The sequence below is a fragment of the Halyomorpha halys genome, unplaced genomic scaffold, assembly GCF_000696795.3.
Source record: "Halyomorpha halys isolate HHAL.00 unplaced genomic scaffold, Hhal_1.1 Scaffold64.1, whole genome shotgun sequence".
In the NCBI taxonomy this organism is placed as follows: Eukaryota; Metazoa; Arthropoda; class Insecta; order Hemiptera; family Pentatomidae; genus Halyomorpha; species Halyomorpha halys.
Genome location: NW_027116348.1, coordinates 551,588 through 572,082, shown reverse-complemented (window position 1 = coordinate 572,082; position 20,495 = coordinate 551,588). Strand labels below are relative to the sequence as shown.

General features: G+C 28.9%; 1 protein-coding gene across 1 annotated transcript in view; it reads right to left on the bottom strand.

The window, feature by feature from the left end:
- The window catches only part of LOC106692609 (homeobox protein OTX2), a gene marked incomplete at its 5' end in the record, with an annotated part of 35,348 nt that extends 15,360 nt beyond the window's left edge, over positions 1 to 19,988 (bottom strand). Inside the window, 2 exon segments of the mRNA XM_067053161.1 lie at positions 19,626 to 19,780; positions 19,855 to 19,988. Of these exon segments, the coding sequence (XP_066909262.1) occupies positions 19,626 to 19,780; positions 19,855 to 19,988 (289 nt within the window).
- Between the last annotated feature and the right edge of the window lie 507 nt (positions 19,989 to 20,495).

Genomic DNA, 20,495 nt, shown 5'->3' with positions numbered 1-20,495 from the left:
CCTTTTATTAAAATGTTGTAGTGTTGAATTAAAATTACTTTTTATCTAAAGGCAGTTCTTCTTAATTATTTGTTTTGTACCTTAGCAATGAACTGAAAAGTTGGCTTTACAGATTTCGCAACACTCATCATCAGCCAGATATACAATTTTTTACTAGTTCGTAATATTCTTCATTACTATGCTTGTGGAAGAAGAAAAAATAAGATGGGAATAGTTAGGGAAATTTTACAATTTCTAAAGAGCTTGAAATAAGAAATAAGTTGTTTCACTTCCATGAATTTTTCAAGAACAGAAAGTTAATCTTTCATTAATCAACGACAACCATTCCAGTCTTTCAGTGATTAAGTAAATTATTAGCAACTAAATTAACCATTTATGCAATTTAATAAAAAAAAGGACGAAATACAACATTGAGAATAACAAATCTATCGATCTGTTTTTTGTTACACTTTTTCACGTTGAGTACTTTTATTCCTGTTATAGCGTTTTTGGCAGATTTCGCTACACTTTTAGCAAGCATTTGGTGCAATTTTTTACTAAAAGAATATTTAAAAGAAAATAAGATAAGTTCTGGAACTTCTGGGGGTATGTCCGAAAGGTGAATTTAGCTATCTGGCGCACACTTCACTACATTTAACTATCAATCAGGTTAGGTTTCAGCCGATCAGAAGGAAGAAAACTAATTGTTTTGACGACAATTTACTAACTTTATATTTAAATTTTCGGAATATTTTAGACATTTTACCACAACCTGGGTGGCAACTCTGTAGACATTTACCTATAGTTATTTCCAGATATATGTTCGATTGGTTATCTAAGTCTGCCTTTGGCTTATGGAGTGCTTTTGATGTTAGATTGGAATTGACGAGGCTTGGCCTAATCAGTAAACCTGACAATGAACAAAAACTGGAGATGAGTTTTTACTCCAATCACTGATTCAGTTATTTCACTACATCGTATGCGATATAATTCAGCGAGCATTTATCGACGCTGGGATGTAGATATTTCTGAAATAGTTTTCAGGATGACTTGAGGAATATTTAAACTTCCCACGGGTTTCCTGAATTATTCATTCACCATATTGAACTTATCTCTATGAAATATGACTCCTATCATCAATCAAACGAAATGTCATAACCTAGTTAGGAGCCAGATGTCAGCGCACCCCTTTCTATCTCAAATATTAATCTTTGATGCAAAAATCCCTTTATGAATCTTTGTGTGTAAATTATTATAATTGGTGATATTATTATTTACTTATTGCTTTCCATTTGTTGGGAAGATTGTGTTTGTCAAAGGTTGGTTTTTATATTTCCTCTCGTTCCTGCTCACATTTATAATTTATTTTAAAATGGTTGCTTGTGCAGAATTAAATACAGTAATCCAAGAGTTCGTAAATTGAATTTAATAATAATAATACTGTTTATTTATTTTGGGATTAGTCCCTTTAGAATAATATTAGAGGCATCGAATAGCCTTTAGAGCCTTAGAGTAAAATACAAAATATTAAAAAATAAAAATAGAATTATAAAATATAACTAAGATAATAAATTGAAAACGAAAAAAAAAACTGAAACAGCAATAAATAACAACAAATGTAAAAGAAAACAGATAAAATAAAACCATAAATAATAAGGTAACTAACTTCTAATAAAATTAAATGAATCAAACTCATATGGATTATAAATAATTAACAAGAAGGAGCAATTAATGTGTATTTACTTATGAACTTATTTACAAGTTTTAAAAGAAAAAGGAGAAATATTAAATGTAAGAAAGAATTTAAAAGAATAAAAAGACAAAAAAAAAATTAAATCCTTCAACAAATCATAAATCTTAAGGGAATTCTAATAAATTAAAAAAAAAAATGATGTAATGCCATGATTGTTATATGAACATATATACATTTTTATAGAATCTAAAAATAAAAATTAAAAACATCCAGTAATATTGCTGTTAAATTTCATCTATCTTTCCATTTACAAATTTTGTTTGAAACTTTCAATTATTCTTCTTAGGAAATTGGAATTTATATCAATCAATTCTATTCTTTGTGGCAATTTATGACTAGTTGAATCCTAAATTAAAATGATTTAATATGATAATTTTTATATTTTTTATGTTATAGTTGAAAGTAACTAATTGATATTAGTTGTCTAATTTATTTATATTGACTTATTGATATTATTTATTCAGGCAGCTGATAATTTAATTATAAAAATGCATCAATTAATAATTTTAGTATCTCCAATTTAAGCTTCATATTTTTATTTAATGAATTTATGATCTATCATGCTGAACTTTTTTTATTTAAATGTATGATAATGTAGGCTTAAATAGGATTGTTTGGAGCTCAAATAAAATATTTCAAAGGTATGTTGCAGGAGGAATTTCTGTATGAATCTGTTATACATGAAAAAGTGTTTTTAGCCTGGTTAATTGTTGATTGCAAGTTTATAGGTTCAACTCGATTCACTCAAAATAATTCAAATATATAAGTATATATTATATATATATGGCATAAATGATTTTTTTTTCGCAAAATAAAATTAGAACTGGTTGCTAAGGGTTGCTTGAGAAACTAAATTACCGCATGCATTTAATTTTTTTTTTATTTTATGTTTTAATATCTTCCTAGCATTTCTTCGACTGTGACAGAGAGTTTAAAGACAGAAAAGATCGCATGACATGGGACAGTTCTGGGTCTTTCGAAGGAAGTATTACAAGTGAAGAGATCAATGACGAAGCCTACGTAACGGGAAGGCTTCCCCCTTCTTCCCTATACCACTATTGTTCTACTGTGACAGGGAGTCGGGTTACTTCCCAATGTCTACTGTCAGAGATAAAACCCGAACGGAGATCTTGTCCAGCTTGGAGGGTTCAAAGTTTTATAGTGGATTTCACTCAGCCTCAGTGAAGAAAGATTTATATATTCGGTTTAGGAAAAGTTTGAGATGGATAGCACAACCCTGGAAAAAAAAGAACAATTAACAAAAAAAAAAACTGCATGATATATTTTTTGCTAAATTATATGTTTTAAAGCCTGCTAAATCCGAAAATGAACACAAATTCCTCCCATCACCTATAATTTTTTGCAAAAGAAGTTTGAAAAACAATACAGTATTTTAAAAAATGACTATCTCTTTTTTATAAACATTATGAACTAAAGAACTATATTAAATTTTTACTTTTTGAAATAAATTTTTACTTAGGAAGCTTGGAAAATTACTACTACAATCTATGAAGAGGTACTAAGGTTCAGTACTAGATATAAAAGTAATGTTTCTAAATCAACCATTGCATCTCGTTTTCCTCCCAATTAAGTCAACTCACTTTATAGAGGCTGAGTGTGTCCCCGGAGGATTTCCCGACCCATGAGTGATATAATTGAATAAATAATTATCTACTATTGCTGGACTCGGAGATAGAAGCACGGAGCTATCCTCCCTCCAGGTTTGTTAAACACTTATGTCTATTGTGCCTTTCAGACTAAATGAAATGTAAAACATTAGTTTTACTAGCAACTTGACGGAGGGAGGGGGGAGATTATTTTGTTAGTATTTTTACTGGGTTTTGTGAGTCATAATCTTTTAGAAAAATTATACAAATACAGTACAGTACTTCAGTAATAGTGCTGATAATATTTTTTTTTCAAATCAAGTTTTCTAAAAAGCTAGATGATGAGAGAAAATGTAGGTCATTCTTAGATTCAGTGGAATTTAAAATAAAATTCGCCAAAATATGCCATGGAGTGTTTTAATTACATAGCTGTATAATTCATTATTATTTAATATCAACGTAAAATTAATTAAATATTTTCACGATCTTATTAAATCTGTGTTATCTTAGACTTAAAAACTGATTCTACTTTGAATGGATAAATAAATTGTGTATGTTCACTTTAAAGAAATATGTTGAACAGATTATCCTATCAAAAGATTCGACTATATAATTTTCTACTATAATTATCAGAAAAAAAAATACGAAGTTGATAATTAAAATGGAAATTATTGTCTCAAAATTTCATAAAAATTGAAATATAAAACTAATTTATATTTTATTAGTATTATTATTATCAGTATTAATTTAGTTATATAAATTAATACAACAGTTTTTCCGCATGTATTGAATATGGTGGTTTGCTGCCGTTTTTCTTAATAACGGTCAGTATGATTTTACAGTTATTTAAAATATTTATGAGGTGTAGATAGTTGACCGTAGATTAATGATTGGAGAAGTTTGTCGGAGGGTGCGGTCAGCTAAGAACAACATAAATAAACAAAACAATATTTATTTATTGAATAAATCAAAACATGTATCCTTTTTTGTTTCAACACTTTTTATATCAACAGTCCAACGTTTCGGCCATTTTAGCCATCCTCAAGGACATCTTCAATTATAAATTCTTCCTCACATAGCCTGCAAATGAAATTCTAAATTTATTCTGCCCAGGTCATTCATTAATTATAAGTTAAAAACCTATTTCTTTATTTAAAATCATAAATATCTAATTCTTCTTATTTTAAAATTATCCACCAAATCCTTGATGGATTTGGAATCTTGAGAGATTTAGTGGATAATTTTAAAATAAGAAGAACTAGATATTTATGATTTTAAATAAAAAAATAGGTTTTTAACTTATAATTAATGAATGACCTGGGCAGAATAGCCTGCAAAAGAAATTATAAATTTAATGTGAGGAAGAATTTATAATTGAAGATGTCCTTGAGGATGGCTAAAATGGCCGAAACGTTGGACTTTTGAAATATAAAGTGTTGAGACAAAAAAGGATACATGTTTTGATTTATTTGATAAATAATAAGCTTGTCTCAAGAAATTGAAATAATATAATTAAAATATTTATTTATTTTATACTGACATTTCGACCTGAGTTTCAGGTCTTCATCAGGGATTATGGCTAGAAGGTAGGCCTAAAACCACCCGACAAACTTCTCCAGTAATTAAAGTATTTATATTTAATTTAAGCTTAGTTGAGACAACGGCAACATCAAAGAGTACCGGACACAGTTAGTGCATGGCTATGGGTGGCATGGACTTCCTCAGAAGAGCTAATTAGGCAGTAAGGAAGAAAAAGGCATTGTCGGACGTAGGCAACGTGGTGTTCTCAGAAGCTCCTTCCGAAAGGGTATAACGGTACTTTGCCAAACAGGCCCAAGAAGGGACAGAAGGAAAAACACATTTCAGGTCTTCAGGTCTATAAAGAGAGCAGAAACATTAGTGTATTCATCACCATATTGTAATAATATACACTAATATATAATAATCAACAGTTTATTTTAACACACTAATTTCAAGAACTACTAGTCCGATTTGAATCTTTCATTTTTTTTCAGATGTACTGTTTATTGATGGAGGTTTTAGATTATAATGAGGTGTAGATAGTTGACCGTAGATTAATGATTGGAGAAGTTTTTCGGGTGGTGCGGTCAGCAAAGAACAACATAAATAAACAAAACCATATTTATTTATTTTATTGGCATAAACCGCACCCCCCGACAAACTTCTCCAAGTTTTAGATTATAGTTTCATCTCTCTTTGAAGAGACTAGATCTTTCGCCTTTTAAATGTGCAAATAATTTTAAAAATTAGTTCCTACCACACTTAAAACGGAAACGTATTTCCTGCGGTCCAAAAACTCTTATTTATTAGCTAATTCGAACAGTAATTAGATTGTTTTTTTCGCCAGTAACTACTAAATGGTACACCTTAGTGAAAAATATATGATACAACAAATTAAAGCGCATTAAATTATTTATTTATGATGAGCGTTCATTTTTACCTCCAGGATGCACCGAGTTTGACGATATTTGAGGAGTTTAACGATAGGCGAAAAATAATAAACTGATTATCTAATTCATTACAGTATTAAATCAATTATCTAATTACTAACAGTAAACACCTTGTTTAGTATTCTAACAAATATGACCATGGAAACGCGAGGTTCGATAATTTTTTTTTAGTATAAACTTGTAAACTCGGCAGCCCATGCTGCAAGAAACATTATCACGGCGTTGGGAGAAGGGTGTTGCAACGAACGCAATATTCGCCTGTGGTTTAAAAAAATTTTGGTTAGAGACACAGATTTGGATACCAACCCAGAGGGAGACCTCCATCAGCAATTGACCACGATGAACTTAATCTTACGGTAGTGGGTGACCCTTACCAAGCAGTTAAAGGACTTTCAGTGCATTTGAAAACAAGTGTATCGACACTTAAAGACAATTGGTAAAGTTAAAAAAGGAGATATACGTGTACTTCATTAACTTAATATGCGGCAGCTGCTACTTACTAGGCAAAAAAAAAAAAAAAACCGAGCCTTTTCTTGAAAGGATAATTACGTGTGATGGAAAGTGGATTTTATATGACCGTCAAGTTAACATCGTATTGCAGTGCAATTGGCATCATGTATCAAAACTTGTCAAAAACATTCCCTATTGGTTGATAGGAAGGGACCAATACTCTTACACGACAATGTCAGAAGACCTCATGTTTCACTACAGACAGTGAAGAAACAAAACGAGCTGTGTTACGAAGTACTTCCACACCCACCTTATTTGCCATAAAATATCATCTGAATCGAATTATTAGCAAAGTTAAAGTATGTTGTACTATTGAATATCTTCATTCAGCCATCAAACTGAAAATGTTTTTTGTCGTAATTTTTTTTAAAAATTATTGGTCCTTTTGTTTTAGCGCTTGAATTTCGAATGTTATTCCCTTAATCATATGCATTTGATTATGTCCTCATCTTGTGCAGTAAACACGCATATATTATTTCAATTTAGCATAGAGTATAGTAAAAATTCGGCGTTGTGTAAACTACTTTCTTTCTCTTTTTTTTTTATATATATATTTTACGGTTAGTCTTTAATCATCCGGTTCGTCCTTCCAATATTTTACCCAATGCCTACATCTCAAATATCTAAAGGTGCTTTTCCTTCCTAAGTGTAGCATATACCACCAATGGGTGGTTCCTTCCCAAGATTTTCAAGTGAAAATGAAACATTCCACACATTTACGTATTGTATTTATTATTTGTACAGTTGTAAATCACATTAAATAAATAAATAAAAAAAAGTTGGCTTAGACCTTTTTTTATTTTTTATAACCTTAAACCTCTCTACTTAATTAATGTATTTTCTGCTACATCATGAAATTGTTACTGTTTCTGCTACTAACCACATATTTGGTTTTATCCATTTTTGTTTCGAAGCCTAGTTTATTATTGTTTATACTATTCTTCGCGAATGTTAAACGTGGCTAATTAAGTTAGGGTAAGAATGATCTCTGAAAACAAAATATGTATTCATAAAGTGTTTGGCCTGGAGACGAGAATTTAGAAAACTGCCCAAATGTAATTGAGATAATGACAATACACAATTACAAAATGCTTGTTAAGTTGATAAAATAACAGGAGTATGGGGTTCATAGTATACCATCTAAAATCTGACTGTTTGCAGGCATTAAGTGTTACAAAAATGCTCGGGAACACCACGTGGGGAACAGATAGAACATCAGTACTCTTTTTCTGTATACAACTTGTATTGTCCAAAATTAATTAAGGGTGTGTGTTCTTCGTTTCGGCAAGCAAAAGAACGCTCTAGGTGTTAGCCTCCATTCAAAATGCCGCTTTGGGAGTAGTTATTGGGGCTTTCAACTCCAGCCCGTCAAGTAGTTTACATGTGGAAGTATCTGCAATAATATTATTGGTCAAAAGATACATTTTGGCCCTTAAAATTACTCCAAAATTATATCTAGCCAAACAACTAAATAATTTCTTCTCTTCTTCCGGTAATCAAGACTTCCTAAATCTCACACCTCATTTCCAAATGTATTGAAGCAACATCCTTCAGAGATAGAACCATGGTTGCTACCCCTCCCAACAGTCAAGTCACCAATCATCACATTAAAAAGCTCAATCAATTTAAAACTAACCACCACAATTGGAACTTCATTTTTACAGATGGTTCCAAAACAGTCGAAGGAGTTGGCACTGCTGTCGTTTCTGATAATCTCACCCTCTTATTTTCGTTACAACCCCATTCTTTGGTATACACTGGAGAACTCTTCGGAATCAATTTTTTGCAATATCCCTCAAAATTGGAGGAAACCTTAATGGAAAAATCGATTACGTCTTTGAGTTCAGGAAAAAGAAAATACTGTCAGTATTACATATTTTTCTTTTCCAGGCCAAAAAATGTCTCCTTTGTTCCTCAGTGTTGTTAGAGCTACAAGTCAGCTAGATTTTTACGGTTCGCTGAGATGTAATTAATGACCAAATAATAAAATTAACCAGTTATGACTTAACTATTAAAAAAAATAACACAACAACGATGAAAGAAAAAAAATAAAGGAATATTCGAAAAAAATAACTATTAAATTATTTCTGAATTGCCCATTATAAAACTATATTCCCACCTTTTAGGGATGGCTATTCGGCATCTTTTTCATCTTCTTTGAAAACATAAAATATTTCAAAAAGTAATGGACGGCCATAAAAATAGTGAGACGGAGGGCACCTTAAAGTGAATGGAGTTATTTGAAATTTTACTCTTGCAGACAACTTGTCTCCGGTGTGTCCCGGTACAACAGGTGTGTCAAAAGTAAAGGAGAGTTATTGGCAATAAACTCCCTACTGTGGGAAAATAGTTGGGTCTGTCCCAGGTATATGCCCCAGTAATTTTTTCATAATGGAACTATTTCATTATTATTCATCCAGGTTTTTGTGCAATATTCATTGCTATTGACTAATGATTCATGGTCATAATAGACGTAAATCTAAAATGCTTTATAAAACTATAAACCTCTATTTTAATTATTATACTTAATATTATATGGTTAAATTTAATAAATTATTTCAAAATGAAGTTTTAGAGACCGAAATAAAAAGATTTTATTTGTTAGTTGAAATTCATTTGAATGTATAGATTTTATTGATCAATTAACATAATCAATCACTTCAGCTGAATCCAGAAGATAAAATATCGTTAATAATTTCAAAATCCAAAACCTTAGCATATTTAAGATTTGAGAACGTACATCAATCTGCAAAAATTGTTGTAAAACAATTTACTCAAAGAGTTACTAATATTTAAAACTATTACCAACACCTTGAATTTAAGAAATTTCAGAGATATATTGTGGTTAGAGTATAAAACAAATTATTGTCAAGTGTTTAAATTTGCCATCTGTAAGTGAAAAAGTATTCAAGCATTAGCATTATGAAAAGTGGAAAATAAAAATTTCATACTTGATGTATACCTACTTACAAGAAGTCTTGAGGTTGCTTCATAATTATTTAAGTGATATATATCTACCGTAAATGATTCATTGATTGAAATTATAATTTCATTTAACGATTGTAATATTTCGGAGTTTTTATCCATAAAAATTTAAGATTTTGTCCTTTCTCAAAACATTTTAATAATGTCACTGCTCGGAAAATGAGACAAAACGAAAATCTTTTATTTATGACCTTGTCTGTCCATCAGGCACTATGTCTTCCTTAAATGATTTTAATTAAATTCCATTTAACAATTAAAGGTTTCAGAATTTTTCCTCACTAAAATCCCAACCAGATAATCAATTTTTGGTTCATAAATTTCACCCAAATATTTCATAGCATAGGAAAATTAAATTATTTCAATACAGTTGGAAAATACGTCCTAAATTGAAGGAAATTTAAGAATTCGTCCACCCTTTCTCAAGAGATTGTTGTAATAACCCCACTATCCAGAAAATGAAACCATACACGTATAATATTACAAATGTAATTAGATCAATGGAAAGAAAATTTTTATTTAAAGGGAGAAATAACAATATTTATTGATAAAAACATACATAATGTTCAACTAAAATTTTAGTGTACTTATATTGTAGATAAATTAATTATAGTTATGCCATTTTTAATCACTGTTTTTGAGTTAAAATGTTTGGTAAGTATAATTATTAATATATTTCATAATTTATCAATATCTTTTAGTAATTAATTTCAAATATGGGTTTGAATATATTATATATTTAGTATTTTTTTTTTCATTTTTAGATGGGCGATTTGAATTACTAATAATTCTCGCGTCGTTTGTATTCAGTGAATTTATTAAACATACTATAGAAATTGTTGTAGATATAGATGCATTTAAATTTTTTCATTAGTCTAACTTAATAAATATTTTTAAAAAATATTTGTTTCGTAAATCATCAAAATATTCTTTATTTTTTATTTAAATTAGACATTTTCTTCTAAAATACTGCATGCATCCTTTCCTTCAGATTTTTTTTACTTATGCAACTTTTCAAGTTATGTATCTTACTTCAAGGGAAGCCACAAAATTTTCTATGTTTGTCGGGGTTTCACTTTAAATAGACAATTATTAAGAATCCTACTAAGTACTGGTAAAAAAAAAAAAAGACTTCATACTAGTGACGTTCAAACGTTTTTTGTATTAGCTAGCTACACTATGTGATTTCGTGTCTAAATTATAATTTTAAAACGAACACTGATTATTGATATTAGAAAATTATTAATTTTAATTATTTTTCAATTGTAATGTAGTTTATAATATGAAAAACTTCAGGCTAATTTTCACAGTGAGACCTAGCTTGTCTTGGGACCAAAATGATATCTTAGTATAAAATATGTTTAGTAGTTATAACAAAAAAATCCATAGTCTCAATACTTCTTTATTATTTATACTCTCCTACGTCTCAGCCATTCTAACCATTTTCAAAGATCTACCCATTAAAACATTTTTAATTACATTTCATTCACAACAAATTAATTCTACAAAATGAAAAAAAAAAATTAAAAATTAAATTTCCTACCTTATTCACACTTAACACATCAACAGTCAACAGTTACTAAATAACATAACAGTCAAACATTACTCATCACACTATTGCAGACCATTATACCTTTGTGAATCTTTATTATAAAATAAATTTATTTAAATGGGTAATTTAACATATTATTATGAAAATTAATTGATTAGTGCATATTGTTTCCTAATTTTACAAGGTTTTATAGGTAATTGACTAATGATAAAGATCTGCAATAATGCATGTGATAAGTGCGAATAAGGTAGGAAATTTAATTTTTCATAATGTTTTTAGAATTAATTTGTAGTGAATGAAATATATTTTTTTAATTGTTAGGTCCATGAAAATGGCCGGAATTGCATAAAAATAATGTAAAAATAATAAAGAATGTAGAAATAAGGTAGTGTAAGAATAATAAAAATGTATTGAGACTATATGGATATATTTGTTAGAAGTAATGAACAAATTTGTCTCAAACAAGAATTTTCATTATATATAAATAAAATATGTTATTAATTAATAGTAGTTTTAGTGCTATTTTTAACCTTTACAACCTTCGTGACTCTGTAACTTATGTGTAAAAGATCATAATGGTTAAAAAACCTGAAAATCAACAATTAAATACATCAAAAATCCGCAGTTTTGCATAATAGATATCACTCCAAAGTTACAGAAAACTTTAATTGTAATTTTTTTTATTGTCTATATATTTTTTAATTTGATACTCTGACTTAATATTATTCCACATATTTTCATTGTATCGAGTTCAGTTGTTAATAAAAAAGATTGTTTAACACGGACTAGTTTTAATGAAGATATGGGTTGTTGAATTTTGAATCCATTTTTTAAAAGTGTAATATATAATTCAGTTTTTCATGGAAAACACTTTAATAATAGTCGATTAATAACGAAAATTGTTCAATTGCAAAGTCACAATTCTTTCCTAATACTGATTTTAATGGATTTTTTAGTTTTGTTTTCTTTGTTGTAATTTTATTATAATGTAAAGATATACTTAGTTTATCTCATATTTACTATGTATTTAGGTGTATATGTAAAATGTATACTTTGTGAATTTCACGCAAATAAAATTATCTTTTTTATTGGAAGATTATTAGGTGGCCGTATATGATGATTGTAAGAATGTAGTCCGGGTGGCGGTCAAAAAAGGCTCAAAAATAGCAGATAAAAATTGTTTATCAGTAATTAGCATTACGCCCCACATTGTAGGGTCTTATCAGGGCTAAATGAGCAATGTATGATTAAATAAAATGATTATTTTTCCGAATGAAAATATGCAATTTTTTTAATTACTTCTTTGTACTTCAGAAATCTTAGAACCTAACTAACTGAACGAGGTTAGACATTTTTTCTTCCTATTATTTCATTTCAAAATTTCACATAACCTCAATGTTGATTGATAACATTATCAAGAGCTTTGTGGTATTCAATGGGTTCCCACCACATTACTAATGGTTATTACTCACCAAACTGACCTCTTGTGCAGTCTGCTATTGATCTAGCGTCCCTGTGACACCCATTATGTGGAAACAAATCCAGTTTGGAAGAAATCCATACATCACCGTCGACTCTCGAGAGACGACGAGCAGGCATTGTGGGAGCCTTTTGACTGGATCACGCCTCTCTCGCCGTGTGGGGGTGAAACAGAATTTATTGGCCCCGGGGGTTGAATGGGGGTGTAATGAGATGGGAACATGCCCCGGCACGCACCTACGTACTACCTGCCCTGGACCAATTCCGTCGGGCCTCTTTTTAACAGAACATTAAAGTAATGGCTTTCAGTTACAATGTTTCTCGGTTTTTTTGTGTGGGAATATCGTTACTAAGATAAAAGACACCGGTATAATGCTTTGAATTTAGGAAAAAAAACTCAAATCTTGTCCATTTCTTTACTATCTTTTTGTATTCTGTCTTTTACTATGTATGGACGCTGTTATTTTATCCATGATCATTATCTGGAGTATTGCTGGACTTTTGAAGTTCGTCTAATAGTTCATTTAATTGAATCCTTTCGAAAAATCTTCAATGAAATATTTTTTTATTTAAAATTCTATTCAAAATAAATTTTTATTGGAAGAAGATAGTTGACCGTATGAAGTAGATTGGAGGAAGATAGTCTGGATTGCGGTCAATAAAGCTATCAAAATAGTAAATGAAAACTATTTATTATTAACCTGCATAGTTATTTTTGGTTAACAATAAATAGTTTTCTTTTACTATTTTGATACCTTTATTGACCGCCACCCGGACTGTCTTCCTCCAAAATACATTTTTGTTTGTGAAACTGATTTTTTTTTCTAAAATTAAAGTTGTAATTTTAAAATAGAAGCTTAGGTAGTATCTCCCATGGTCCACATACAATGGTAATTTGGATATGTTTTTTCTATTACCATCCACTTTTCTAACAGTTTGTTCCACTCTCAGTCGAGATCCTCCATTGCCCAATTTTATAAGCTGATACCACAATCTGCCGAATTCGATTAAATAAATTACAGAAAAATATAGTTTTGATTATATAATGAAATTATTGTCTACCGAACATTGGAATTGATTAGGTTATTACTGCCAAGAAAAATAGTGCCAAATTGCGTGGAATTAAAATATTTATCAGTCATTCAAGGTTAAAGAAGAGTGTTTTCGAGAAAAAGTCAAAGAAGTTTTTTTCTCAACGAGTATGCAAAGTAGAAGTTCTCAATGTATATAAACAAAAAACTAGAATCATCGAATTTTTTTAGGTTTTTGCAACTAAGAATTTCTTGAGAATTAGCATTTTTATATGGACCTTAAGCAGATATTTTCATACAAAATGTGTACATTCTATTTAATTTAATTTGATCAACCTTAATCATCATTAGGGCGTGCTTAAAATACGACTGTCTTTCGGTTCTGAAATACCAAATATTGATTACATCAAATATTAGCAGAATTCTTTATTTCAGAGTTGGCGAAGCCGCGCCATCAGATAATTAATGATTGTATATATTTAAATAATGCTATTATTTTTAATTTAGAAGGCTATAAAACGGCGAATGGGATAATATATACTCCCTAAATATAATAGGGAAGATAATATTATGACGGATAAAATGTACATTTAAAAGTGAAAGGTTTGGTAACGAACGAATCTCTAACAAGTTTATAAACGCTGGTAAACGTCCGAAATGTAGGTGAGAGGATTGCGTTAAGTTTGATCTTGCGATCGTTGCAAATACTCAAGTTGACAGCGATCAGTGTTTTAGTTAAGTTATTAAGTTATACATATGGTTGACTTTTGTAACTTTATATATAAGAAACAGAGCTTCAAAGTTACAATTTCCTATTAAAAGTTATCTGTAGATAGAGCTTTGTAACCTCACAAGATCCTTAGTTTTTCCAACGATAGCACTAATATTTATTTGTAAGGTAAAGTGTTTTTTGTAAGGTAGATCATTATTTTACCAATTTTTTTCAGTTAGAACTTTGCGGTAGATCCAAGGCGACAACAAATCGGCATCTACGGGCAAATCATATCTACGGGGTCACCGAGCCTTTTCTTTATTAATTAATTAATCCGAATAAAGATAAAGTTATCTTGCGTTTGGGACATATAAATTTTTAAATAATGAAAATAAATGTCAAAACCTATCGAACATTAAGAACAGTAATGTACCGCAATAATAAAATAGAAAATCTTAACATCGTTGGTACTTTACCTCCTAAACTATTTTATTTTTATAGAATTATCTTAAGATTTATGCATAATAATTAAAGAAATAATATATCTAAAAATGTAAGAAAAAATTGAAATTTATGGAACCACCATATACATTTGGTAAACGTACCTTAAACTATACGGTTCCATATCTGTGCAATTACTTACCAGGTGGACTAATAAATAAATCAACCACAAAAAAAAAACAACAAAAAAAATATTTAACTGGGTATTTTCTAACTTTTATGATTACCAATAATTGATTTTGACTCAACTGTCCACATCTGCCTGTATTTTTTTCTTAACTCCACATAATTTATTTATTATATTACCATTAGAATTAGCAATGTATGTTAGTGCTTAGTAATAGATATTTTTAGATCCTCATTTTTAACATATTCTGCATCATCTTGTTTTATTCTCATTATTATATTAATTCATCAATTGTAAATTTGCAGCTTTATTATTCACTTCATAATCCTTTCAGTTATTTTTATTATTTTTTATTTAATTTAATTTTTTTAATAATTATTATTTTATTTTCAGTTTAGTAGTTTTTAATCAAATTATTAGTTGTATCACTTGAAATCAATTCATCGACCTAATAGTCAAAACTGTAATATTTACATTTCACTTATGTCTATCATTTTTATGTGTTATTTTGGCAACGACCGATTAATGTTGTCATCTAGTTGGACCGTATTGGATGTAATTTTAAAAATGAATAAAAAAAAAAATGCTAAATGAGAACTATTTTATTTTTGCTAATACGTTAAAATTGGAACACAGTCGTATCGATTACATTTTAGACGCATTAACATTAATACATCCTAATATTGGGAAATAAATCGCGCGAGGACATAGGCCTTCATGGTCTGTTGCCAATAGAATAATAGTAATAATAATTTAAGTTATCACATTAATATAAGTTATCACACTTTCGCTTCAATGACGGATGCATCCAATCATGCGTGGAGGATTTAAGTTAATCCTTATATTATGGGTCCTGTAAGTTGATCTGTGAAGCTATTGTGGAAAACTGTATCAGTAGCAGCGCAGTATCGATTGATAATTATCACCCCCACCCCTTTTATCATCAGCTGTACCCCAGCCTCCTGATTAATGTCTTAATCCCCGATTTGGAGGGTCTATCACGCCACTAGAACTGATTGTACAACCCCTATTATTCCATTGTCCCCTCTGTGATTTGTAACTTCCAGATTGCCCGAGGGGGCGTTTTGTATACTTCTAGCATCTGTAGTCTTCTGACTTTATGTATTTCGTGTAGGATATATTTATTCACCATTTACAATGAATATTTCAAAAATGTTATAAAGTATTTTAAGCGAAAATATTATTTTTAGTCCATTAACTAATAATTTGACACAACTTATGAACTATGGGCGTTTTTGAGTAACTAACGTTGAGATGGTTAGGGGAATCAAAAATAGAATCAAAGAGTCAATTCCTCTCAATGAATCGTACTCTCAAAAGAATCAAGATTCAATAGGAGTAAATGGTAGTATGGTGTTATTTTGTAGCATTAAGAACTACAACGTGACAATGAGATGTTTAATTATTATTTTATTAATTTATCAAAAAAAAAAATTAGTCTGATTACTTTTAAATGGTAAAATAAATAGTAAATGGTAGTATGGTGTTATTTTGTAGTATTAAGAACTACAAATTGACAATGAGTTTTGTATTAAGAACTACAAATTGACAATGAGTTGTTTAATTAATTTATCAAAAAAAAAATTTAGTCTGATTACTTTTATATGGTAAAATAAATAGTAAATGGTAGTATGGTGTTTTTTTGTAGCATTAAGAACTACAACGTGACAATGAGTTGTTTAATTATTATTTTATTAATTTATAAAAAAAAATATTTAGTCTGATTAATTTTATAGTGTAGAATAAATAGTAAATGGTAGTATGGTGTTATTTTGTTGCATTAAGAACTACAACGTGACAATGGGTTGTTTAATTATTATTTTATTAATTTATAAAAAAAAATATTTAGTCTGATTACTTTTATGTGGTAAAATAAATAATAAATGGTAGTATGGTGTTATTTTTTAGCATTAAGAACTACAAAATGAAAATGAGTTGTTTAATTATTATAGAACTACAAATTGACAATGAGTTGTTTAATTAATTTATCAAAAAAAAAATTTAGTCTGATTACTTTTATATGGTAAAATAAATAGTAAATGGTAGTATGGTGTTATTTTGTAGCATTAAGAGCTACAACGTGACAATGAGCTGTTTAATTATTATTCCATTAATTTATCAAAAAAAAAAATTTAGTCTGATTACTTTTATATGGTAAAATAAATAGTAAATGGTAGTATGATGTTATTTTGTAGCATTAAGAACTGCAACGTGACAATGAGTTTTTTTAATTATTATTTTATTAATTTATAAAAAATAATATTTAGTCTGATTACTTTTATATGGTAAGATAAATAGTAAATGGTAGAAAGGTGTTATTTTGTAGCATTAAGAACTACAATGACAATGAGTTGTTTAATTATAATTCTATTAAATTAAAAAAAAAAATATTTAGTCTGATTACTTTTATATTGTAAAATAAATAGTAAATGGTAGTATGGTGTTATTTTGTAGCATTAAGAACTACAACGTGACAATGAGTTGTTTAATTATTATTTTATTAATTTATAAAAAAAATATTTAGTCTGATTACTTTTATATGGTAAAATAAATAGCAAATGGTAGTATGGTGTTATATCAAGGACTGAAAATAACAATAATCAGAGATTGCACATCTCACCTCTGCAGGCCAAAGCAAAGTTACTATGAAAATTGTAATACTATTTATTATAAAAGTTGTAATAGTAAATAAGCTAATAGGTAGAATGAATAAAACAATAGTATCACTAATTTAATTAACATAAATAATATAACTAATTTAATTAACATAAATAATATAGCATTAGTATAGCTATAGTAGCATTAGCATGAGCTAAAACAATTAGCATAACTAATTTAATTAACATTATTTTACTGTTTATGAAGCATATCTTAAGCATACCTGTTTATGAATTAACCTGGACATAATGGCGGTAATAGAACCGTTAATTTTATAATATAATTTTAAAATTTTAAAAATCAATTTTAATGTCTACTTTATAGTGGCATAAGGGCTGAAAGGAAGTGAAAGAATAAACATTGTGAGAGAATGGATCAAAATAAATTCGTGTTTTAATTTAGCTTTACTTTGTGAAAAAAAATTAATACATATATAGTGTGTTAATAAACTAGTCTCTATTTTTTTGTTTGGCACTCACGCCTTTCTGCTTTGAAACATTCGATTAATCAAGTATTGTTTAAAAGTAAACATTCAATGAAGATTAGCAAAAACAATGACGATAATTAGTGCCCTCTCTAATTATGTAAATATAAAAAGTTTGCTCTAAAACCGCCCGTTGATAAGAATTTGTCGTGTCATACTGTTTCTCTTTCAAGAGATGGCAGCACTTTCGGGGCAAATTTACTTTTCTTTTCATTTGAATACGAAATTATAAATTTCCCATCTGCAAACGGATTTGCCATCTAGAGCCCCATAGAAGTTACTGAAATTGGTTCATTAATTTTTTGTTGTAATTATTTTGGGATTTAACAAATTTATCTTTGTAATTATTCGTAAATAAAAAAAATGTGAGCTTATAGGCACTTGACCACAAGCAAATAAAACAAGTCTGCACCAACAGATTCATTTTCGGTTGCATAGGATGATCGTAAAGAAAAAAATACGATTTAGAATTAAAGCCACGAGAATTGCAATTGGTAAACTGTCATCAGATGAAGTGGCAGCTTCCCCCACTTCTCTAGACGTTGATTTTACGAGAGCCGCAATGTCTGCTTGATATATGTATTTCCACGCATTTTTGATATTTTTTCACTAATACCAAAGTGGAATTCCGAAATGAGAATACAACATTTTTAAAATTAAAATAATTTTAATTTTAATAATAATGTTTTTAAATTTTTAATTTAGGTAAATTTTTATTTCCTTTTAAAAATATTTCATTGCTAAATTTATCATAATTTACCATTGTAATTACTATATTGTTTTAGATTGTTTTTCTCATAGAAATAAAAAAAAACGAATCATAACATCCAATAAAAATGATTAAAAAAAGAAAAGTAAACAATAGGCTAAAATCACACGATTCAGAAAGTATTAATAGTAATTATTAATACTAATTAGATAGTACCTAAAAGAAAAAAAATGAATGCAAATTATTTTCACTGTTAGTGTAGAACTAAATAATAGCAGGATACCAATACAAATTTACTTCGACTGTTCTCAAATCTAGGCATTGCTATGTACAATATACCGGTAACCACCTTCCATTTGTAAACAAAATTATATTTTTCTCTTTACGATCGCTATAATTTCACGAAATGTCTTATTGGTTTCAGTGAACGGTTCTGCAAGTGCTTATGAGGCGACATTTTTAAAAATTTATTGTAAACTCATATTTTTGCATCTTATTTTCCTTATTATTCGATTGGTGTTTTTTAAACCTAATTTCAGTAACGTCTATACTCAAAAAACACAAAATGCTCTTTACTTCATTATGAAGCAGTAAAATTAGCCTTAAAAATATGATCATATTACGTTTAAATACTTTGTGTTTATTTTATCACCTAATAAGTTAGAAAATGGTTATAATATGTTAAATGATCATGCTATATGTTATATGATCATGTTATAATATGTTAAATGATATATCATCATCAGTTAGATTATAAAATAGTTACTTTTCATTTTTTCTTGCCTGACAATTGATTACGCCTATGCATCTGATCTATGTATGTTGAAATAAATTTTAGTTATAATAGCCCTTAAAGAAAATTCACTACGAGGTTGGTATTTACTTGTCACAACAAACATTTATTATTTTTAATTTATTTTTTGTTCCTAGTGTATATTATATCTTATATCTTAAATAATTGAGTTACATTAAGTGTATAATCTTATAAAGATTATAAGTTAAATTATATCTTAATTTGGACTGAGAGTTAGTATGTAAGATGTCCTTACCTGTACTCTTGATTCTGGCAGGTTGATCTTGAGGGCGACTTCCTCCCTCATGAAGATGTCAGGGTACCTCGTCTTGGCGAAGAGTGCTTCCAGGACGTCCAGTTGAGCCCTTGTGAACGTCGTTCGCTCTCGTCTCTGCTTCCTCGGGTTCATTCCTAGCAAATATCGATTTATACATTTACTAAACAAATAATAAATAATGACAATTACGGTTCAAAAGTTTACTCACCGTGAGGATAGGCGATAGTGGAGTGTATGGAGTCCATGAGAGCAATGGCACCAGAATAAGGTGGAGTCTTCAGGTAGCCACCAGTACTTCCACCGAACCCCCCCATCCCCACCACTTCACTGTCAGGGCTGCAACTGGATATATACTCCAATATATATTTATGTACAAAAACAACATATTATTAACAAATTTTTGATGGTAAAAAAAAAATATATATGTATTATATTTTACAATTTTTTTTTATATAAAAAATATTTTTGAAAGAGTTACAACTAAAACATGTTTTAATCATCTAGTTACTTCATGTTGGTAACACTGAATTTAAAGAAATAGTCATGTTGAAAAGCTGAATGGGGTTTGGAATTTGAGGTTTTCTCAATTAATAGATTTTTTACTTTTTCTCTATCTTCTGTATTTTCATTAAAATGAGAGCCGTGACAGATTATTAATATTTCTATCTATAAACTTGAAAACGAATATGTTGTGATGTTTATTATTTTCAAAAAATGTTTTCTTGTGCATTTTACATAGACTCTCAATGCCGTTTCGTTGAACTGATATTAATAATTTTTCATTGCAGGAAGATAGTCTGGGTGGTTGTCAATAAAGGTATGAAATAGTAAAAAACTATTAATTGGTAA